This window comes from Cibotium barometz, chromosome 11 (genome assembly GCF_041138505.1).
Source record: "Cibotium barometz isolate CiBa-2024 chromosome 11, ASM4113850v1, whole genome shotgun sequence".
Taxonomy (NCBI): Eukaryota; Viridiplantae; Streptophyta; class Polypodiopsida; order Cyatheales; family Cibotiaceae; genus Cibotium; species Cibotium barometz.
In genome coordinates, this window is record NC_141056.1 from 43,193,789 (window position 1) to 43,218,519 (window position 24,731).

General features: G+C 40.2%; 1 protein-coding gene across 4 annotated transcripts; it reads left to right on the plus strand.

Moving 5' to 3' along the window:
• Positions 1–20,946: 20,946 nt before the first annotated feature.
• Positions 20,947–23,534, plus strand: LOC147634199 (uncharacterized). 4 transcript variants are annotated; one of them, XM_086804558.1, is made up of 3 exons: positions 21,200–21,432; positions 21,517–21,564; positions 21,669–23,533. In XM_086804558.1, exons 1-3 carry the CDS (start codon positions 21,345–21,347, stop codon positions 23,249–23,251), a joined length of 1,719 nt encoding a protein of 572 aa, XP_086660684.1. In that variant the 5' UTR covers positions 21,200–21,344; the 3' UTR covers positions 23,252–23,533. The 4 variants fall into 4 exon arrangements, with proteins under 4 accessions (XP_086660682.1, XP_086660683.1, XP_086660684.1 ...); XM_086804559.1 differs by having other exon boundaries at positions 21,520–21,564; XM_086804556.1 differs by having other exon boundaries at positions 20,947–21,432; positions 21,517–23,534.
• The last annotated feature ends 1,197 nt before the right edge of the window (positions 23,535–24,731 follow it).

The following is a 24,731-nucleotide window of genomic DNA, read 5'->3' on the forward strand; positions in this document are numbered from 1 at the left end:
GAAGAATATGTGAAACATTGTGACGATTGTCAAAGGACCAAAAGTCCCATCACAAAGGACAATATGCCATTGCGGCCTATGTTAAGCACACGTTCGTTTGCCAAATGGGGTATTGATTTTGTCGGTCCCATTAAACCTCCAGCTCGTCACACACATGCCGAATATATTATAGTCGCAACTGACTATTTGACCAAATGGGTAGAAGCAAAGGCTACAATAAAAAATGATGCCAGAACCACAGCCAAGTTCTTGTATGAGTACGTGTTTACACGCTATGGCTTACCTATTGAAATCGTTAGTGATCAGGGTGTGCACTTTGTGAATGAGGTAATAGAGTTTTTACTTCAAGAATTTATGGTAATTCACAAGCGTTCTGCACCCTATCATCCCCAGACCAATGGTCAAGCTGAGAGTACTAACAAGATTCTCTGCACAGCACTCACAAAGATTGTTGAGAGACATAGGACTGATTGGGAGCAAAAGTTTCACTCAGTTCTTTGGGCATATAGAACAGCCTATAAAACATCTGTGGGCACAACCCTATTTGAGCTTGCTTTTGGGCTAGATGCAATTCTTCCCATTGAATTTCTTGTACCTACTCTACGAGTAGCTAAACAATTGGACTAGACTGGTCATGAGCTTTCTCAGTGCATTGATGAATTGGAAAATCTGGATGAGACCCGCTTATTGGGCGGTAATGGGGATGTATGCCGAGAAGAGGAGACAAAAGCAACGGTATGATCGAAATCATTAGGAAGTGAATGGGGTCTTCTTGGGCCCTTTAATTTGCCCAAGCCTAATCAAGGTGATTAAGGAATAGCCAAATGGGGGGTTACCATGTGGACTGAAATGTTGGGTTTGTAAGAGAGACGTAAGAGTGGTTAAAGGGTGCGCTTTTTTCCCCAAAAAGGGGGGGAGGCAATTTTACAATTTTCGGACCTCCATAACTTCTACATACAAGCTCCAATTTGAGCGGACATTATAGATCCATGATCTACGCATCAAGAGCTTTCCATAGATATGTTACATGATATGGTTTTATCCGCTAGATTTTAAATTCCATTTTTCCCCCAAAATTCAAATTCGAATAAAGTAGCCGTTTTGAAGCTTCTAATTAGAAAACGTTTCTTCTTAAGAGAAAAGGTTTGACTCCTTAAACTGCCAAATAAAAGGGCCCAAGAAGAAGACTCCATTGAAGTCCTAATGTGTGACAACAACTGGCCGATTCAAAAAGGGGGACCTTGTGCTCTTGTACACACTTAAGAAGCATAAGCGAAAGCTCAAGAAATGTGGCCTAGGACCGTTTGTGATTAATGAGCTTACTCCAAGTGGTGCAGTGCGTTTAGAGACACTAGAAGGTGAGCAAATGTCTAACTTCATTAATGGAAGTCGTCTCAAGAAATACAATGAACCATTAACTGAAGCCTTGCTTCAACAAATGCATGCTGCCCACACACGGAAAGAAGCACATGACCTACTTAAACGTCAGGCTCAAGAAGAGGCTAAAGCTAGAGTTGCAAAAGCCAAGGAGCGTCGCAAGGCTTTTGTATTAGCCTTACAGTTGGCTACTGATGAACAATATGTCGATCCTTTCAATATTCACGTGTGTCTTCATCTTCATGCAACTACCTACTTTGTCTCTGCCTTAATTGACTCTGGTGTGCAGATTATAATGTTCTCTCATTTGACACATGGGTAGCTTTGGGACAACCAACACTTGTGCACATTCCTGTTGACTTACGAAGCTTCTCAGGTGAAGATAACCCTATAGATGTCAGTTCCCTTTTATGTGGCTAGTAAGTCCAAGGCAGTGGTAGAGGTTGTTCTTGGTCGATCATGGTTAAGTGCTACCAATTGTTCATTAGATTGGAAGAATAGACAATACAAATTGCAAATTGATTCTCATTGCATCTTGGGATCTGCTACTCCACGAGTTGTATCATGTCAAAAGGGTGGTAGTTCTACCTTACACAACCCACTTTCAACATCTGCTCTTCAAACTCCAAGACAAATGATGTGGATAATCGATGAGTCCTCAAGTAAGGGCCATGGCTGGCATGTTCCAACTACTCTAGTCACTGCTCAAAGAAGGCCAGGCAAGAAGGAATTGTCAATTTGGGTACCCAAAGATGCGTACAAACTTGTACCATCTAGAAGAGTTGCTAAACCTCCTAAAAAGAATATCTTTTCCAAGCCTAAGCCTCAGATTGTTACTCATTAGGTCCCAAAGCATGTTCTTAAAGCACAAGGCTATTATGAGGGTGCAACAGCACTTTGGCTTCCCAAATGTCATGGTTTGCTAGAGCCAAAAGAGTGTATCAATAAGATTTCAAAAGCCACTCTTGGTTTTTCATATCAGTGGGTGCAAAGGAAATCAACACAACCTCTTCAAGATAGGATAGGTGGTTGTAATAGCACCTACAAATCTACTTGTGTTGACCTTCCCCAAACATGTATTGAATCACCAGTTGTCCCAACTTCTCCTTGTTACACACTTCCACTATCAACTTGTGTACCTAAGACAAATCCAACTTTACATGAGTCTCCTTTGAGCACAGATTCTAGCACTTCACTGCTTAAATTCTCTTATCTTGCTCAAATTCCTCGACAATTGCTATCCTTTCCACCTCTTAAAAAGGACATACACAAAACCAAAGGTAAGGCAGTAACACTACAATTGAAGCTCTTTGGTAGATCAATGTTTGAATAGCCTCACTTTTACTAATGTGGTTCCTTATGCCTTTACAGGATTGTGTTCTTTTTGAGATGATCTTATCTATATTGTTTTTGATAGGGATTGTAATGATGGATATGCGTGTATAAAGTTTAAAGTTTCTAAATTTCATTGTTCTATGGCCAGATACCTCTTGATGGATACTTGGCGAGATACATGTCCACCATGCATTGACCCTGATAGTGCTCAACCTGAACATCGCGGGGGTTATAGTGCTCCTCCTTTTCAAACTCATTCTAGGTACTTTTATGCTCCCTTAGGTGAAAATTGCTGTGGGCATCACTTTGTCACTTTATTCTATCAATAGCATCACCCATTTCCACATTGTCAAGAGTGTGCACGACTCGTATTAGGAGAAGCTTCACACATTTGTTGGCTATGCCGCTCTTACTTTCGATGATATGGCACGGGCTTAATGAAACAAATTGTGGGAATTACACCCCAACGCCATAACCTTCTTGATGTGAGAGTACCAGAGAGAGGACCAAATCAACGTAGATTACCTGAGGAGGTTCAAGCACAACAATGGAGGGATACATGCATAAATGACTTGCAGCCACCTATCTTGCAAGCCCTCCTTCCCCCAGCCTCAACATGTCAATTTTGGATCACTATGAGTACCTATATTGCGCAATTCCAAAATCGGAATTGTCTGCTTAACCTTCCCATAGAACCAATGCCATATTTTAGCGAGGAAGCACTCCTTCCTCTACCACCTTCTCCAGAGGCCGGCTTTTGTACAGGGTTGTCCTTGCATCCTGAAGTGATTGATACCATCTTCCCAGCAGAAGTGGACACGGATCCACCACCAGTGCAAGGGTAAGCTCATCGACTCCACAATAAGATCAACAAGCCAAGGCACTTTTCTCCCACTGGGTTTTTCCCCTCGGCTATATTCGATGATTGGCACCAATAACAAATTTTATTCTTTTCTTTTCTTTTTTGTGTGTGTTAATAAGACATTTTGCAGAGATCTCAGCTACACAAGAGCATACAAACATGCCCCAATTGTCCACCTACCATGCACACAAATTAGGAAGGGGGGAGACATGCAATGCCTACAAAGAGCAAAGACAAGCAATCTGCACAACATCAACGAGCACTACAACAGGTGTATTCAAATCTTAATCTTTTGTTCTTTATGTGCTTTTTACTTTTGCATATATTGTTTGCATGATCACACACAGTTGGCTGGTTTAAGTTTTAAATGAGTTGTTACCATGTGGTGAGTGATTTTTAGATTCTTAGAGGACTTAGTAGAAGGTATTTCTATTTGAAGAGGGTGTAAGATATATGCCAACGGATTATGCCAAGTTCTTATGCTCTCAAAGTATATTAGTTATCCTTAGTGGTAGCTACCTCTTAAGGATGGGCTAGGTGCTACGATTAATAAATTTTTTTACAAAAGTCATGCCCTAAAAATATATATATACAAGTGAATCGAGACATGACGTGTCTACAGCCATGTGGAATGCTTGGTAGGACCTTGGGTTGTCTTAGCACCTGAGGGCCGATGCCTTGGTTTCCATGGGGTGAACACTGACGTCTAAAAGATTAAGAAAAAACCTTCAAGGACTCTATCGCCTTGATAGATGCTGGTAGGACACTGGGGTACATTGTGGGCCCTCGAGACCGATGCCCTCATCTTCATGGGGTACTCCTTCATTAGGAACTCAATGGAGTCTTCTTGGGCCCTTTTATTTGGCAGTTTAAGGGAGTCAAACCTTTTCTCTTAAGAAGAAACGTTTTCTAATTAGAAGCTTCAAAACGGCTACTTTATTCGAATTTGAATTTTGGGGGGAAAATAGAATTTAAAATCTAGCGGATAAAACCATATCATGTAACATATCTATGGAAAGCTCTTGATGCGTAGATCACGGATCTGTAATCTCCGCTCAAATCGAAGCTTGTATGTAGAAGTTATGGAGGTCCGAAAATTGTAAAATTGCCCCCTCCCCTTTTTGGGAGAAAAAGTGCACCCTTTGACCACTCTTACACCTCTCTTACAAACCATTGGTTTTTGCTTACATGGCGGGCTCCTATTTGTCAAAAAGTTAAACGTTTCCATAACCTCATGGCAAATTAAAGGGCCCAAAAAGACTCCATTGAGTTCCTAATGATGTCAAAAAGAAAGAAAAGGGTCTGTCACCCTTGAGATATTTAGCGGTCTTTAGATTCTCTTGGCGGAGGTCTCTTGGCCATTGCTTGGGTCTCATTGGGATGGAACCTTCCTCTTTATCATCTTTTACACACACACCAAATGAAAAAGAAAAAGAAAAAGAAAAAAAAAAGAGGTCCAATCACCATTGCTCATATTTAGGAGTAGGTTTGCCACTTAGAAATAACTTAAATACTTGTAGGACATTGAGACTGCGGTCATAACCTGTGGTGTGCAAGCACACTTGCCTTTGCATAGCACTATCTACCACTTAGTCTCACTTTGACTAGTCTTTACTCACTTCTTTTAGCACTCTTTAAAACTCTAATCGACCTTCACTTGCATGCTCACGTGTGAGATTGTCATTGATGGTTTTTTTTCTTCTTTTTTTCTTTTTTTCAATAAATGGCTTTACTTGTCTTCCATTGTTTTTTGTAGCTTTTTGCTTCTACCGCGCCCGAGGACGTGCGCGATTTAGGAAGGGGGGAATGTTCCATGGGAACACTCATGGGAACACGGATTATGGAAGGAGGTCGGAAGCAATTAATGTGAGAGAGTGGGATTACAGCCATGGGAACATGAAGACGCACATAAATTTTCCATATTTTTGTGCCGAAGTGCAATGTAAATCGTTTTAGGCCAATATGGGTTCTAAATGAGAGTTCTAAGTGTATTAAGCAAGGCTCACTTATGGGGTTGTCCGCCCATGTGTGAAAGAGGCCTAGGGTTAGGGTTAGTGACCTCTCTACAAAAGAGAGGTTAGCTAAAGAAAGTGGATGTTTTTGCCATTCTCATAAGCTATTGAGTGAAGCTCTTGAGCTCTCAAGCTATGGCAGCTCTCTAACTCTCTCTCTATTGTACTCTAATGAGCATCAAGCTTCAATGAGTATAGCTCCACTTCTTTCTCTTAATCTGTTTTAGCATCATTGAAGTAGATTAATCTATGATTAGTTGAATGCTTCTTTCTTTCTCTTGTGTATGCTGCATGCTTATAGTGTGTGTGTGTAGTCTCCATTGATGCAAGCTCTTGCCCACTTCTTTGGCAATGAGTTATTCATGGATAGACTCTCCATTGATGCAAGCTCTTGCCCACTTCTTTGGCAATGAGTTATTCATGGATAGACTCTCTCTATGAGCTTGTGGGTATGTGAATGTTACATTCTCTGCTTGCTTAAGCTTGTGGGTTAGTAGATGCATGCTTATGGATTTGCACGCATTAGGGAAAGCTAAGATTTAATCAATGTTTGAATGGGATTAAGAGAGTGCTATGCATTGCTTGTTGTCTTGATTGGTGTAGTGGATTTAAGGGATTGAGAGATTGATTGAGTTGTTGAATGGTTGAATCGTCAAGTGGTGGTTTGCATATGTGAACTCTCCCTCATGGGATAAGCCTTCATGCACTAATCGGGTCGAGTTCTCAGATTGACATTGTGTTTCTTAACACATTTGTTGATCGGTAGTACTCTATGAGCACTATATTGCACGGTAGAGAGAACCGCTCTACAATGTGTGTGTACGATGCTCAACTAATGTAGGCACTCGCTCCCTGGCAGCGGCGCCATTGTAGAGCACCGTACACACACATTGTAGAGCGGTTCTCTCTACCGTGCAATATAGTGCTCACAGAGTACTACCGATCAACAAATGTGTTAAGAAACACAATGTCAATCCGAGGACTCGACCCGATTAGTGCATGAAGGCTTATCCCATGAGGGAGAGTTCACATACGCAAACCACCACTTGACGATTCAACCATTCAACAACTCAATCAATCTATCAATCCCTTAAATCCACTACACTAATCAAGACAACAAGCAATGCATAGCACTCTCTTAATCCCATTCAAACATTGATTAAATCTTAGCTTTCCCTAATGCGTGCAAATCCATAAGTGTGCATCTACTAACCCACAAGCTTAAGCAAGCAGAGAATGTAACATTCACAAACCCACAAGCTCATAGAGAGAGTCTATCCATGAATAACTCATTGCCAAAGAAGTGGGCAAGAGCTTGCATCAATGGAGACTACACACACACACTACAAGCATGCAGCATACACAAGAGAAAGAAAGAAGCATTCAACTAATCATTGATTAATCTACTTCAATGATGCTAAAACAAATTAAAAGAAAGAAGTGGAGCTATACTCATTGAAGCTTGATGCTCATTAGAGTACAATAGAGAGAGAGTTAGAGAGCTGTCATAGCTTGAGAGCTCAAGAGCTTCACTCAATAGCTTATGAGAATGGCAAAAACATCCACTTTCTTTAGCTAACCTCTCTTTTGTAGAGAGGTCACTAACCCTAACCCTAGGCCTCTCTTTTCTTCACACATGGGCGGACAACCCCATAAGTGAGCCTTGCTTAATACACTTAGAACTCTCATTTAGAACCCATATTGGCCTAAAACGATTTACATTGCACTTCGGCATAAAAATATGGAAAAATTATGTGCGTCTTCATGTTCCCATGGCTGTAATCCCGCTCTCTCGCATTAATTGCTTCTGGCCTCCTTCCGTAATCCGTGTTCCCATGAGTGTTCCCATGGAACAAACCCCATACTTTCCTCTATCAGTAGCAGTAAGGGCTATTGTGTATGATTCTCATAAATAAAACCACAAACAAAGGCAATGGACAGCTCATGATTGATGGGCTCTCAATGGTACACCTTATAATGCAAGGTCACCATTTGTGAATAGAGGTGAGGCTTTAAATCCCTACACTTTACAGCTTTTCCTGTCCTAAGAACCTAGAATACTGATAGCCAATATTTGATTGGTACGTCTGCATCCGTAAATCGCCTTGGGTTGGCCGCTTCCAAGCTAAGCCCATGCTTGTATGAAAATCATGCTTTGCATGACGATATCACCTTCGCATCGGCAAACAAAAGTACCCAATGAGATGAGCCTCTTTTAGATGTCATTGTTATGATCACCCTCTTCGAGATGATAATCGAGCAGCACATGAGGGCTCATGTTGTTGACACACCTCCCAAGACCAAAAAACAGGCAACCACCAAATTTTGCCATGCGTTTGTAGTTAACATCCCAAAATTTGCCAATGCATATTCGGACATCCGACCGACAATGCCCTATGACTCTACAACATTTGCATGGTAGTGACAACTAGACAATGCTTGAAACAACTCCACTTTTGTCAAAGCCTGCTCTGGTGCACTCATGCATAACCGCATCAAGATTCAAAACTTGCAAAAAAGCATAATACATATGTTTGCAAGGGAGGTACATCTCATGCTTTGCTTCCCTCTTTTGGAAATTCAGACAAGAGCAGCTTGGGTACTCAGATTCACTCCAGCAGCATGCAACCTCTCTGTGCTCACATAAAACATGTGCAATTCATTACAAACAACAATGTCTTCTCGAGCCATGCAAGTTGAGATTGAACAACCTTTTTGTACATTCCCTTGGAATTCTTTAGTGAGCCTCTTGCACCAACGTACAACCTTATCGGCCTGGTACTTAGGCCTACAAGAGCTTGCATATACTGGTGGTAGGCCTGACCCTACTATCAAATTTGGATTTTGTGGGATGGTGCTATCCGTCTCTCCAACAGAAACCCTATTTTGTCCAGATCAGCCACCTCCTATGCTGTAAGGTTTGTACCTGCTGCAACTAGGCAAACACCTAGAGCGAGTCCCAGTGGTGCAATCACCCACTTGGTGTCCACGTGCTAGTAATGTGTATTCACATTAGCACAGAACCATACAAGTCCCTCCCAAATGCCACCCGAGGAACCATCCTGTCTCGGGTAAGAACGTCGTCCCCAAAAACATGGTGCAGGCAAACCACCTTGCTATGGTCCACCCTATGGATGAATAAAGGCACCGTAGTGCTTCTTTATGTCTTGCAAAAATCCAAAGCATGTAACTTTAGACTTAGGTTTTGTTTGTCTTATACTCCCTAGTGTTTTCGCTAGTTTCCTCTCTTGAAAGTTGGGCTACCTAAGTCTAAAGTTACATGGTTTTAGAGGTGTCAGAACAACCGATCCTCTTTTGTTAACTATCACAGTCACATACTCCAGCCTATGGCTATCATTCTCTTGCACAACACCTAGAGATGCTAAGATAGGTCTATTATGTCGCACAAATTTATGCGCGTGATCCAATTTTGGGCTACCTAGATTAGCCTTTGCCATTGCACTATGGGTCAAGTGAATTAGTCTTTTTCTTGTCGAATCCCCAACATTCTTTGAAAGGAAGCACTCCTTGATTTCGTGAAGTCCGGGTCTAGTCCTACTACAGCCACCCACCAAGTATGCATTACTGTGTGCACTCTACAACACAGCCAGGGAAAGATGAACTACGGTAGCTTCATACAAAGACAATTTCTTCTTATAACCAACAGTTGCTCACATGCTTGAGTGCTTGTTCTTAGAAAGGTTCGTGGTCGGCATGAAAGGACCATCTTTGTCTTGTGCCAAAAACCAAGAACTCCAATGCAGTGCACGCACTTCCCACCATGCAAGCCATGTTTCCATTGAAGGCAACTCACCCTCCACAACCTGTCCACTTCTCCACCACTATTGTAAAGCTTGTTTACAATTTACCATTGTAACATCCGAGCTTTCATTCTTCCACTTTCTACACATGGCCTTGTGCTCCTCATGGAACGGTGGTCTAATACACTTTTTTATATGATTCTCCATTCTCTGCTCCCAATGAAAAGAACATGATCATTCTTTTTCTAGGTCACGCTTTCTAGAAAAATAATCAGAGCACATTGCAATCTGCTTTGCACCGGCCTCATCAGCTCATAAAACCTCTAAACTCTGGTTTAGCATAACCACATTTCTACACAACAGCATTCAACATTTTCCAAACTTGTTTCTGAGCATATCTATCCTCCACGCTTTCTAGAAAAATAATCAGAGCACATTGTAATCTGCTTTGCACCAGCCTCATCAGCCCATAAAACCTCTAAACTTAGGTTTAGCATAACCACATTTCTACACAACAACATTCAACATTTTCCAAACTTGTTTCCGAGCATATCAATCCTCCACCTTAAATTCACATGTAGCAATGGTTAGAAGTTCCTTGAGGAAAGGATCATAAACAAAACCCCCCATTGTAGATCAACCTTGAACACGATGCACGTGATCAAAATGCACCCACATCTCCTGCAAGTTACCACTCGGTCTCATTCTGTTCACCAAGTCTGCTCCACTCCCAGGACCGAGAGTTGACATTTTGAAAACATGTGGTTGCATGTCCAAACCCAATAACCCTGGGAAAATAATGCTATGCAAAAACGGATGACCAATATTGCTTTTCAAATCCAAAATGGCTTTGATTCCTCTCGAGCCACACACCGCTCCCTTTTTCTTCTTCAATACATATCTGAATTCTCTTCTTATTCGACAGCAGAGTCAGAGTCTTAAGTAGGTCATTCAACTCCTTGTCGCTAAAATCTCCTTCTTTCCTTTCATGTTCTTTAATCAAGATGTCCAAGACTAGCTCTTGGGCCACACTCACTTTCACTTACTTAGGTGTAGCATGCGGACTCCCCTTTGTATGCGAGTATACTTTATCTTCAACAATTATTCTCTTTTGCACCCTATTAATACCCTCTTCACATGGATGGTCATGGTAGCCCAAATGCATTGCACATCTTGTATAATTCTCTTGATCTTTTGGAACACAATAATATTTGACAGGACATTGCCTCACACACTCTGGTGGAAGTCTAACAATGACTACACACAATAGTTCCAATATTTTCTCCCAGTCTTCCAACTTGAGGCACCTTCCACACTCTCCCAATCCAATGAGACTCGTTCACAAGTGAAGTTGCCACAATGTTCCGACACTCCATATTGTAGCAACGTAGGTGCCCTACACACCTAGTCAGTCGCATTGTAGGTGTGTAGGTGCCCTACACACCTAGTCAGTCGCATTGTAGGTGTAAGCACTTGAATAAGTTACATAGTCTGCCCATACATGACCATCATGTTTATGATCCATTCCGTGCATTGAAGAATTGCTCCCAGAAGAAGGGAGCTCAAAAGCTATATATTCATCATAGGATATAAGAAGCTCATTCAACAAAAACTATTTGATGCACACTTTTGAATGCAACATGCATATTGCTTCCTCAAGGTTGAACAGGAATCATGTCAAAATCACTTGAGCAATGCAAAGAGGATCTCTGATCCACCAAATTATATTTCTACACTGTTTCCTCTTCATCAAGCATCTATAATTTGACAATTTGTAACCTGACCTTATAAAATGCTTGAACATCTGCATCCAACAGATATCCCTCTATCCCATCAACAAGTGCCTGAGCTTCAATCTTTGTACTTTCTACACCCAAAGTCATCGGATATGCAGAGTGAATCTCTTGCCAGAGAGCGCAAAGTGTTCTTGAATTTTTGTCAGAGATATCTCATTGTATCTTTGGCTAGAACATATAATAAGCTTTGTTCCAACCACAAGACCATAGATGGTTACACACCGAGCCATCACAAGTATGAAAATGGCCAAATGACTTGTATTTGTGAGCAAGAAAATGCAATAAAACCAATGTGCTGTGTGTACACCTGAGCTCACAAGGAAATTCTTGGTTTACAAGGCAAATGACAATGAACAATTTATTTTGATATGTGAAATTAAAGATAATACTTATTTTTTACACAAATACCTCTTTCTGATATTTAACAACATAATATCAATATTTTATTTATTCATATATTCAATTTAAAGGTATTAAGTGTGTTCAATATATGAACCTAAAAAAATATGTATTTAAATAACCACAATAAATTAAAATAATAAATATATATGGGCAGCCATATTTATTCATTTATGCTTTCAAATTATTCATATATACTAAAATTGTAACAACACAATTGAAAAAATAATCATACCCAAAGCAAGAATATTAAAATAGCTTTATCAAATTGGCTTTTTCTTGTAGTATTTCAAGATTGATCCAACTACTACAAAGAAAACGTGGCAACAATAAACAGAATCTCGCAAGCAGTAACGCACAAAAACTCCCAAGAATGATTGCGATGGCCACACCAAAGATATGCAAACACTTACGGTGCCCAATAGTTATGATGACATTAACAGGCCACTCAAAAGTTATGTAGAGTTGGGTATAGTGTAATTGCACCTTTAAAATTTTTAAAATACCTTCAAAATTAAAATTTAAAGGCATATATACCTGTAAATTTTGAGAGGTTATAGAACAAAAACCTTCAAACTTTAAAAAATTCTTTATTAATAATTTCTCACATTTGTAGGTGATGGTTTTGTAAGTTTTGGGAAAAATGTTTTTCCAAATACTACCAATAGTTATTTTCTCAACCTCCCCTTTTCATTAAAATATCCTATTTCTATGAAAAAAGAGAGGTGCCCTTTGCATGCATTAATCCTTCTTTTTTACATGCTTTAAGTGAACAGCTCCCTCTTGTGTTAATTCAGAAGATCTTTACTTGCCCTTGCATGCTCCTTGCAAGCTCGTTGCATGGGTTTAGAAGCTACATGCCCCTTTGGTGCTCCTTGAGTAGATCTGGAAGCATTGTGCCCCTCTACATTCTCCCAAGGAAGAGATGATTCTACACAGTTTGCAAGGTATATGTAATGCTCTTCAATTAGGGTCTGGAAGCAGCCCACGTCGGCACGGGCCGCTTCTAGCCCCTTTTTTTACATTGTTTTTTTTTATGTTGCCCGGGTCTGCTCATCTTTGACATGGAGACACCCCATAGGTATGTCCAATAGAACCATGGGACATCATTTATGCCATTTCTAAATGTGCCTCCCGTATGGGATTACCTTGATGTGGGCAACCAGGAGTTGTCTCTTGGCCCCCCATTGGTTTGCCAAGGATGCAACCACTGGGAGTTCGTTTTGGACAAGATCTAGAAACGTGCTCTTGGGATTTTGGTGGACTATGTGTCCATCCCAGGTGGAATTATGTTGCCATCAGATTGTACACTTCAGGATTACTATGAGGAGGTGAAGATAGAGGCAAGGAGATTCATGTTTCCATTGGTGAGAGACTCAGGTGAAATCAAGAGACAAGGAGGTGCAGGCTCTGAAGAAAGTGGATAAGGTGCAGATGGCCGCCTAGCGTCTAGTGTTTAGGTACATTCAACTTGGGATTTTCACTTCGAAACCCACTTTCCATGGCTTTAAATATTGATTGTGTTTTGGTTGGGTGTTGCAAGCAATTGTATTTTCGACAGATATTTACTCTATTTGAAGGAGATCTGGCTTTTGGGTTCTATGCCTCTCTGGGTAAGGCAATGGATCTCTTTGGCTAATATGGAAACCACCATGTACCCTCAGAATTTCCATTCCCTTAGCCATTGGAAGTTGGATAATTGTCCATGGTGGTTGGACATGGAGAAGGGCCACATCCTCGATCGAGAGAAAGAGGCATTCAAGACACATTCTATGATGAGAAAGCCAACTGTGGATGATCTCCCATTCTCAGCACAAGGCAAGTAGAGCAATTTGTGGAGATCTTAATGTCAAGAATGATATTTGTTTTTCCTAAGCTTGCTTGTGAATTTGTAGGTGAAACAAAAAGAAAAATGGGAGCCAGCGTTGTTGAGCCACATGTGGAGCATATTGATGATGACTTGCCCGCCAATGAGGATGAGCTGGGTCATACTGGTGAGTGGGTGGCTTCCTCCTTTGGTAGGTCTTGTGACCATTGCATCGTGGTGTGTTTGTGATGGTTTTCCTTTGTTTTGTGCTCTATTGCAGAGCCTTTGTCATCATCTACATATACTTTGAAGGTTCCCTTGTCATTCATTTTTTTGAGGGAGCACAATATATGCTTTGATGCCCCTCCATGCATCATGGCTATTAATGGGGACTACATTGTGATTGGCAAGGCTTTTGCATGTGGTCAGAGAAATCCTGTGTACACCCGCATCCATGAGTTCTTCACATTGAAGAAGAACCCCATAAGTTGTGTGCACAGAAGGAAAGGTAGGCAGGTCACATGGGCAGTTGACTTTATTTTGCTAGACCTCCCATTTGGAGGGAGTTTACATGGGAGTGCATAGAGGCCTCCATGGGATGTGCTTACAGAGGACCATGCCCGTACATGGCATATCTTTGGTGGCTACTACACTGTCTGATAGTGATTGGTTTGGTGGTGGTATCCTGCATGGTAGGTTTGATCTTCCTTTGAAATCAATTTTCTGTTCGTCTTGGTAGCTTGTTGCAAAATCCAACCTAGTCAATACTTTTGAGCAGGAGATAGCATGGGGTAGATTGAGCGCTACGCATAAGAATATGACTTGGAGATTTGGCAGTGGATTGTGGTCATCCATCACTCTGCATATGGTTACATTGAACAAGAGGGCAGCATGACATAGGTAATGTGACAAGCCCTTTCAATTCCCTTCGTCAGTTGTGTTGATGTTTCTATGGTGTTAAGTAGTTGGACTCTATTGCATGGTTGAGTTTATACTTGTTTATTTATTGAAAATGCAGTTTTGTACTTCTATGATGTACCTCGTTCGCAAAAGGGGAATGTTTGCACCCACTTTTGCTCCAGCCACCAATAGACCATTGTTTGAGGCTTTGCATATGAAAGCCATGGACTCATGTGTTATGCATTATTGCTAGTGAGTGAGCACACTGTCAGTGGTGGTAGATTTGAGCTTCGAGGTGGGCTAGAGATGAGCCACACATTTTTGTCATGCTTCTTAAAGCTCCTATGTTGTCCATAGGGCATTGTCTAGGAGTTGGGGCATGGCACAATACCCACTTTGAAGGCATGCCTCCATCTAAAGAGATCATGTGTTTCATTGGACATAGATGATGCCATCATCTCTAGCCACATAGATCCATACCTGCATAGCTACACGGGTGCAGGCTCTTCTTCGAGGATGATAGTTGATGAGCATATGGAGGATGAGGTTGATGCTTGTGCAAGGGTAAACCCCTATGATGACTAGTGAGCTTTGACAGTCTCTATCTAGCTTCTTTTGGTCCTTTTTGCTACATTTGGTGTGGTGCTTTTCTACTAGACTGACATTCCCATTGTTCCTCTTTGTGTATTTATCTCTATCATATAGAGTGTTCCTTGTTTAGTGTATGTGGCAATGGGTGACTATTTTTATCTTGCGTATTTTACTTGTCCTTGGCACATGTACTTTGGACACTGGCACTTAATTTCATGTTTGAATTCACCATGTTCTTTCTATCACTCTCTATTATGTTGATGAGTTGAAATGTGTCTATCAAGTATATCCTTTAAATTTTGAGGCTTTTTTTTTTACAAGTGTGTGCTTTCATTGTCGTTGTAGTGCATTGCCTTCTTATGCGGAGGCTGAGGCTAAAAGAATGGTTGCTGACAAGAAGTATGAAAGGATGACATGAGCCCGTCATACAATCGTGCTTCTAAGTGGATGATGAGTGTGAAGAGGGTTAGATAGCATGCTTGCAACCATCCACTCCATCGTCTCGATGATCTGTTTGTTGTCTTTGGTGTCATGATATTTACACTTTGAATTCTATTTGGTTTTTTTGGTTCGTGGATATGATGAGAGTGTGCTTACAACCATCCTTTCCAATGATGCGGTTGCTATCATTGTTGTTATGATATGTACACTTTGATCCCCTTTTTTTGGGTTTGTGGCTCTCACATGTGCTAGTAGAATGTCAATATCGATTAGTGCTTGAAAAACACATGGGTTGATTGCTTCGTCTTGCACAGTGACTCTATTTTTGTGCTCTGAGTATGTTGCGTGGTTCGCCATTTGGGGCTGCGTGTTGAATGGAGAAGACTAAAATGATTTTAAAATATATTGTGAAGACTAAAATGAGGACACTAAAATGAATTTGAAAAATATTACGAAGACTAAAATGAGAAGACTTAAATGAGATAGAGCACAATAAGGTTTTTTGCTGTCGTCTCACTGGATTTTGGGCCTTGCTTGATTTTGCTCGCTCGGTGTATTGTATGCCTCCATCTTAAGAAGGATGTATCAGAATCATCAACATTTGGTTTTGACACACTCAAGTGCAGCTTGAGATTCAGTGCCCTAAAATAGCAGGCAAATATCGACTTTGGTAGCAAAAGCCGTGGATATTGATCATCATTTTTTGAGACGGGTGCCCTGCCCTTGCATAGAGCATAAAAAGGTTTCTAAAATCATCTCACCCAGATTTATAAGGGCAACTGTGCCCAAGCCTGCGTGCTTAAAACGAGATGTGTATTCACCCATTGGTATGAGGGTTGCCCTGTCCGAGCTCACCGCGAAGCTCAAAATGGTTGTCGTGATGTGTGCATGAGTGATGCACGTGTGAGGTGCATGTGTATGTGTTGGTTCCCATCCAAACTTCTATGTTCAAATCAGACTCAGTGGTTCCATTGTGCGAGTGAGTCGGCTCAAAATGGACTCGGTGTCTAAGATGGTAGACATGCGCACACACATTCGCTGGCTAACACTTTGATTTCTCAGCGAGGGGGAGTATTGAGAGACGCATTGCATTTGGCAATGCTACATTGGTGTTATGGGTGATGGGTGAGTTGTGGAAAACCTCGATTAAGAGGGGGTGCTGAGAGCTGTAATCGTGGTGTTGTGTGTATGTAGGAAAGCACCCTAGAGATGCAAGATATTGTGGTAAGATAAGAATGCCACATGTATGGTGTGTGAGTGTTGACCAAAAGAGTGGAAAAGGGAGTTCCACATGGATGATGATGTGTAAAGTGGGATAAGGCTAGAAAGCCTATATCATTGTATGGTCCATTTGTTAATGCAATATAGATCAAGTGTTGAGTGTGCAATCTCTCTCTCTCTCTCTCTCTCTAGCTATGGAATTTTTAGTATGGTATAAACCACCTTAGTCTTATGCTTAATCTTGTGCCTATCACCATGATCAATCCCATATTAGGATTGTTAACAAGTATGATAGAAATTTGTAAATATAAAGGTGATTTGAAAGAACTTGACCTAGCTTAAATAGTTCCATTTGTAATGTATAAAAAAGTCTTCAATAGAGGACTACTTTGTCTATAATGAAAAAAAAAGATGAGTATTCAACCTAAAAGTCTAAAAGAAGTTTTGATTTCAAATGTACATATGATGAGAGAGTTTGAATTCAAACATGTACCATGATGAGAGACTTTGGTAATTTCTATTGAAGTTTTTATATGTTGATAGTAGAATCCAAATAATGGTGTATGTGAAATTTGGTTAGATTTTATATATTAGATAAAGAAATTAATACTATAATGAGAGAATTCAATGGTAAATGATAATGAAAATTTGGTATGTTAGTAGTAGTAGAATCCAAATAAGTAGTAGAATCACGCATGTAGTGACACGTGCAGTGTTTGATGGTGATTTTTTTTCATTAAAGAAACAATCACACATCATTTATTCAACATTATAATGCATAGTATCACAATTTTTGTGAGGTACTAAGAGTTTTTATCACCACAATGGATTCTTAGCACATTCTTGGTGATATATCATCACTAAATAGTTGTAAAGAGCTGACATAGCATGCTCTTGCAAGAAAATCCTAGTATACATGTAGCCTTGCACAATTGATAATAAAACAATTTAACCTACTTGAAGGGGACAATGTTTCTTATATAAAAAAAGAAGGATTACTTTTCAAAATGGTAAGAAAAAGAATAAGCCGTAAGTATCTCTTGAAAGAAGAGAAAGGAAAAACCAACCATAAGAACTTGTATCGTTTAAGGGGGAATTATGTTTGTTGTATAAAAAAGTCTTTAAAGGGAGGATTCCTCTTCTAAAATGGTTACATTTTGAAAGAAGAAAAAGGAGATACTTTAGGTATCAATTTTGAAAAGGAGTTTGATTTCAAACATGAATTATGATCACAAAATTTTGCTCAATGATGATAGAAATTTGTAAACGTAAAGGTGATTTGAGAGAACTTGACCCAACTTAAATAGTTCCATTTGCCACGTAGAAAAGAGTCTTCAATAGCGGACTACTTTGTCTAGAATGAAAACAAAGGACAAGTATTCAACCTAAAATTCAAAAAAAAGTATTGATTTCAAACATGCTTATGATGAGAGAGTTTGAATTTAAACATGCACCACGATGAGAGACTTTGATAATTTCTATTGAAGTTTTTGTATGTTGGTAGTAGAATCCAAATAATGGTGTATGTCAAATCTTATTAGTTTTTATGTATTGGATAAATAAATTCATACTATAATGAGAGACTTCAATGGTAAATGATAATGAAATTTTGGTATGTTAGCATTCAAATGGTGTGTATATAGAATTTTGTTTGTTTTTATACATTTGATAAAGAAATTCATAATTTAGAGTGTATACTTTTTTATATTCTTGCATGTATATTTCAACTTGTCATATAAATCAATTTCTTCAACTTCAGAATATCCTTATATGTGTGAAAAATTACACTTAGAAAGTCTATGTCTAGACTTTGCATATGCAAGAATGTATGCATTTTTTTTCTTGGTGTTAGAATGCCTTTGAATACCTTCATCTTGACAAGGTTTATTATCTATGCTAGTAAAGACTTAGAAAAAAAAAATATAGAATGTAGAAAATGTGACACTTTATTCTCTATATGATACTAAAGACTTGGAAATATATATATCTATATATAATGTAGAAAATGTTTTCTTTGTTTCATGTTGGATTTTTATAGTGAACACATGGCACATGCCCCTTTCATTTGTAAAGAGGAAAATGGATGTCTTATCAAACCTTTTTATTTCATGCTAGTATTTTTCCCATGCTCTTTTATAATTACTAAAGGATATCTACATCAAAGAAAATTTCACACCACAAAATTCTTTGTGTAACGCTTAAAAGATTGGCGCACGTAAAAGAATTGGCCCCTCTACCCCATGTAGTTGTCTTTATTCACGCTTAGTAAACCACACCCCTCTAGGCGTTGATGAAGACTTTGTGGTTGGGTGATAAAAATGTGTATGGCAAATGCAACTCATTTGCTAGCTTTGTATTCAAAACAAATGTATTTTTGTTTTTGACACTAGAGGGTGGTGGGTGCTACAAGCCCATCCCCCTAAAAAATATCCTCACACACATGCCCCTTTCATTTGCTGTAAAGAGGAAAATGGATCTCTTATCAAACCTTTTTATTTCATGCTAGTATTTTTCCCATGCTCTTTTAGAATTACTAAAGGATATCTACATCAAAGAAAATTTCACACCACAAAATTCTTTGTGTAACCCTTAAAAGATTGTCACACGTTAGAAAATTGGCCCCTCTACCCTATATAGTGGGCTCATTCACACCTGGCAGACCACACCCCCTAGGCCTTGATGAAGCCTTTGTGTTTGGGTGATACAAATGTGTACACAAAACACAATTCATTGTTGTTATCTTTGTATTCAAAACAAAATTATTTTTGTTTTTGACACTCGAGGGTGGTGGGTGCTACAAGCCCATCCCCCTAAAAAAATATCCTAGCGCACATGCCCCTTTCATTTGTAAAGAGGAAAATGGATGTCTTATCAAACCTTTTTATTTCATGCTAGTACTTTTTCCATGCTTTTGTATAATTACAAAATTAAAAAAAAATCACACCACAAAATTCTTTGTGTAACCCTTAAAAGATTGACACACATCAAAAAATTGGCCCCTTTACCCTACGTAGTGGGCTCATTCACCCCAGCAGGAGCACGAGCAGGGGCGGCCAGTGGATCATCAGTGACACGAGCATCAGCAGCAGGTACAGCAGCAGTTTGTGCCTGTTCAAGTAATGTATCATATATAAGTATATATATATATGTAATTCAAAATTTAATAAACCAAAATCATTCGTTTAGATTTTTCAAGTACCTATCGACTGTACGGTCTCATGGCCATCTCAAACTGCGCGTCCATAATACGTCCCTCGGTTTTGAAGAGGGCCCACGCATCACGTGTGCTATGCCGGCGAGCATATGCAGTCTTGTGAGCTGTGGGCTTCCTCCCCATAACCCGTCGCTGTAACATAATCAACACAATTTGTAAGATTAAAACAATCAGCGCATCAATGAATTAAGTAAAAAATCAAATAAGGTGGCAAGATACTTACGAGCTTTGCCTCCCACGACTCGATGCCTCCAGATCCAAAATGCGAAGATTCAATGGTCTCCATCTGGATCCGTCATGCCTCCACATGCTGCCTGCTCTTCACGCCACCCTCTGCTCGTTTCTTTGCCTCCTTCCACTCGCATTTGCGGGCAGTGGGTGGCAGGTTTCTTGGCAGGATAGCCACCCGCAGCTTGATTTACCCCATCATCATACGCAAGTTTCTTAAGGTGAGATCTTTTATTGCTTAAGATCTCCCTTATTCGAGTCCTTCCCCATACATCCGAGAATGTCACATGTGGGGGATTTGGGTAACGACTATGTACAGCATCTATCACCTCCCCAACTAATCGGCTATTTTGATCTTTAAATTTAATAAAACAATTTCTATACAAGTTTGATACTACCCCACGCATGTATTCCATTATCTCTTTCCCCCTCACATCCATCACTATCCCACTCCTATCCATCACATCATAGTATATCTCTCCCTCTACCTCTCTCACCACCTCCTCATCCTTAATGTCTCCTCCAACTCTTCTCCCTCTATATCCTCTCATCGCGTGCCCTACCACCTCCCCCACCAAAGCATCCACCGCATCCTCCCCATCCTCCACTCCCACTCTTCCTACTACGGCGTCTTCTCTCCCTACTACGGCGTCTTCTCTCCCTACTGCGGGTGGAGTCACGAATTCAAATTTCAAAAGGTAATTTTCAAAATCTTAAGTTGGGTTTACACTAAACCCGGATTTTTTTTAGCAATGGAGTTGAGGACACTGGTGACATGGATTTTGCCGCTTATAGACTCTGGTTGAATTTTGGAGACATGGATTTTGGCCTTAGTAGATTTAGGGGAGTAAGTTCGGGCCATTTCTAGGTGCTTTTAGTTAAAGATTTTGAGGATTTCTTTTATGGCTATTCACGAACATAATCTGTTTGGGTTAAAGTCTTTTAGAAAAATAGGTTCCACTTTTGCTTTAATCACTGAACTGGACCTTCGCGTTCATTATCTATGGAAAATTTCTAGTCTTTGTTGAGTTTAAGAAATGTTCACATTAGATTGTTAATCACGGAGACTTTTCTATTATATCTCAAACAGATTTTCCCAATTCTTGAGCTTAGTTAATATGATGGTATAAGAATTTTCAATGCTTAGCACCCTTTGCTTTCATCTTCCGGCGTAAACATGAACGTAACCAGTTTAAGTAGTTCTAATGCCAGCGCTATGCAGGGGTTAAAAATACTAAGTAACTTGTGGCAGAGCTATGGGGGGGTGTATGGGGACTACTGCGTGATGATAAACGTTGTCACAATAGTCGTTTTGTCCATTCTGCGAGTTGCCAACCGTTTACCGTGGCTTCAAGGGTCCTTGTGCAGCTGGCTCATGTCTAACGGGAAGCTCGAGATGGATGGCCTGGCACTGTGGCAGACCGGGAGTATGTATACACATCATCAATATCTGGTTGTTTATTGCCTATTTGGAGCAGCACGTCGAAGGTAAAAAGAATAGTGGTTACAGCCAAAATTAGTATGAAATTGGATATTAATACAATGAATTTGAGGCCAAGTTTTTTTTCGTAGCAGGTATTGTGGGACTTGGGAGACATCACCCGAAGCTCGGACCGTGTGGTATGCACTCGTTTTGCGTTTAGTTACAAGGGCAAGAGGCTACACTTTGCTGGCTGCGATAGTTTTGCAATTTGACAAGATCCCTTGGTATTGCCTTGTAGCAGGGCTTATCATTTTGATAGTAAGCCGTGCCTATGAGGTGTATTACCCATGGCTTGTTTCCATCCACTCGCCCCGCACACTTGCCGAGCAGAAGAGGAAGGCGATGGCAGAACTGGAAAGGGAGACCTCCGAGGTTGTGTTGGCCTCAACAAGCTGCACCCACCCATGGCCTGTGCCCAGCTTTGCCAGTGCCACTCACGCCCGCTTGGTGGCCTTTAGAGCTCAGCTCAAAGCCTCCGGTTTCTTCCTCTCATCCTCATGCACACAAGATCAAGAGGATGGATTATCACCAGTTGACCATCAGTTCATCTACGGATGGGTGGACGGATCCTGCTTGCTCGCTACCGCCAGCATGCTCCTAGCCGGATTCAGTTGCTGGGGCCTCATAACAGCTCAAGACAGCCCCCTTACATGGAGAGTTGTGGGTGGACTCCTGCATCTGCTATGCTTTCTCTTGGTGGGTCTTCTTACCTTGCCCGCGTTTATTTACCACGCAGGTAAGCTAGCAGAGATTACAACAGCCCCGCATAATCACACCATACAATCGTTGACCATCAGCGAAGAGTGGTGGCCAGAAACAAAGAGATTTCTGCATGTGCTTGTAACGAGCGGTTTCCCGTTCAAGTATGAGAGCACTGTGCTGGGGTCTCGCGCATCAACCTTCTTCTGGAATATAATGGGGCGACTAGAGGGGTTTGACTTGGCGGCGTACGTGCTCCTGGCGGCTGTGCTGAAGCTTTGTTCCGAGGGCCTGTTGTGCATCCTCGTGTTAGCCCTAAAGCGGGTCGGGTTGGGGAGGGGCTTTTGCTTGGTTTGCTCCAAGTTGAGGTCTCAGATCACGAGGCTGGTGGTCATAAGGGCTCTCTTTCCGGGGGTCATCAACAGTGTAGCGATTGATTTGCTGAATGCAGAGACCGCCCTTGCGTCCCAGAAAGTGTGTGTCCGCTCCGGACTGTGTGTCCAAACACTAAAGCTGAATGAAGTCCTCGCACGTTTGGAAGCAGCGGTGCTAGCCAAGGGCGCAATCCACGAGCCATGCATCTTTTTCTTACACACACGTGCCGCCTCGCGCGACCTGGAAGACATTCCTGAAGACCCCTATCTAACACGGGCCGTCGCTCTCGGCCTTTTGCAATACGCCAGGGCCTGTCTTCAAAAATTAAGCAGCGTTACACACGCCAGTAGTACCACCAAAGGAGGTCCTGCACTCCACACTTTATTACGCCTTCTTAGTGTGTACACCATGGACTCCTTCGTGCCGGATGCGAAGACCAAAGACTTGATCCTTGCGGTGGCACGCTTTGTGCATAAGATAGTGGAAGAATCGGTGGACTCTCACTGGCAGCGCTACAAGGATCGGGACCGCCTAGAAGCAAACTTTTGTGAGTGTGTTTCCGACACGGATTGGCCCATCATGGCTGCCCAATTAAGCATGGAACTACTCCTAGTGTACACAGGGTGGAGGAACTCCTCTCTAGACTGGCCATATCCACAGTTGGAGTCTCAAGTTCTCAAGGACTGGATCACCAGTAGAAGCAACCCCACCAACATCGCAAACGGTGTGGATGAAGCCTCCATTGTTTAGCAAATGTGCAAGGTGGTCCACGTTCCACAGCCTTTGCATGTCTTGCTTTAGTTTTGTTATAGTTTGTTCATTCAGTGTTGTTGAGTTTTTGTTGTAGTTAATATTGAAGTTTTCATTAGTATTGTTTCGTTGGTAGGTGGGATCAGTGTACCATATTTATATAAGAAATGCTTAATGTTATTTTTAAAGGATCTAATGCTATTATTATTGATATTTTTTTCAGTATTGGATTGTTTGAAAATTACAAATGTAATTTTATATTTATCCAACACGGATGTTCCATTGCTTTAATATATATTAAAAGGGTCTAAGGGTATTATTATTGATATTTTTTTAGTATTGGATTGTTTGAAAGTCACAAATGTAATTTTATTTTTATCCAACATGGATGTTCCATGGCTTCAATATATATTAATGATTTTATCATCATTTTCTAATAGTTCATATTTGTATATCTTTTATGTACTTTGAAAACACTAAACACCATGAGGTATTTTGTATGTTTTACATCTTTATGCTATTCTCTTAAAAGGATCTTATATTGAAACAATCAATCATGAGATTTGTTTCTTTTTTTCAATGAGTCTTGTGCAATCCATTTATCTTTTATGGATGGATGTTCCATTTTGTTTTAATAGAGTTTTCAAAATATTAAACATCATGAGATATTTTGAATGCTTTACATCTAATTGATCGTATTTCTTTTAAAAGGATCTTGTATTGAGACAATGACTCACTAGATTTGTTTCTTTATAAAAAAATGAATTCGATGTAATCCATTTATCTTTTGTACTCTTGTCCATGTGACATTCCATTTTATTTTTAAAAGAGTTTTCAATTTACAAACTATCCATGGTGAGTGTATTAAAATATATATAATTTTTTTATTTTTTAACTCTGGACAATGATGAATTTTTAAGCCTTTGCCATTTTACATTTTTTTCTATCAAATGCCATTGTCTCTATTGTGAGGCCTTGAGCTTTATATAATCTTCTTGCTATAGTTGGCCCCATGGGAAGATAAAAGCGAAAGTTAAAATGTGTGTGTGTGTGTGTGTGTGTGTGTGTGTGTGTGTGTGTGTTTTGCATTGTACAAATTTCCCATAGATTGATATTTTAAACCAAAGTTATTTTACAACTAAAATTTAATGGTATTAAAATAACTTTAAAAGAAATTAAATAAGCATAAAATTGAAAACATGACCTGCTAGTTTTGATATCTTCAACTTTGGTCCTTAGCATATATTGTAGAGGGAATACTTCTCGAGGTGTTTACTTTTTAAGAAGTACTCCTATCACGTGTGTTCAAGACCCTATATGCAAACCCCCTTTATATATTTTTGAGACAATTTAGGATCCCTTAAACTCTCCTTTTTATTAAAGGGTCTAATGCCTCTCGTATACATACTCTAAAGAAAACTTATAAAAACATTCCTTATATACACTATGTATGGCATAATTTAAAAATATCACATCGCTT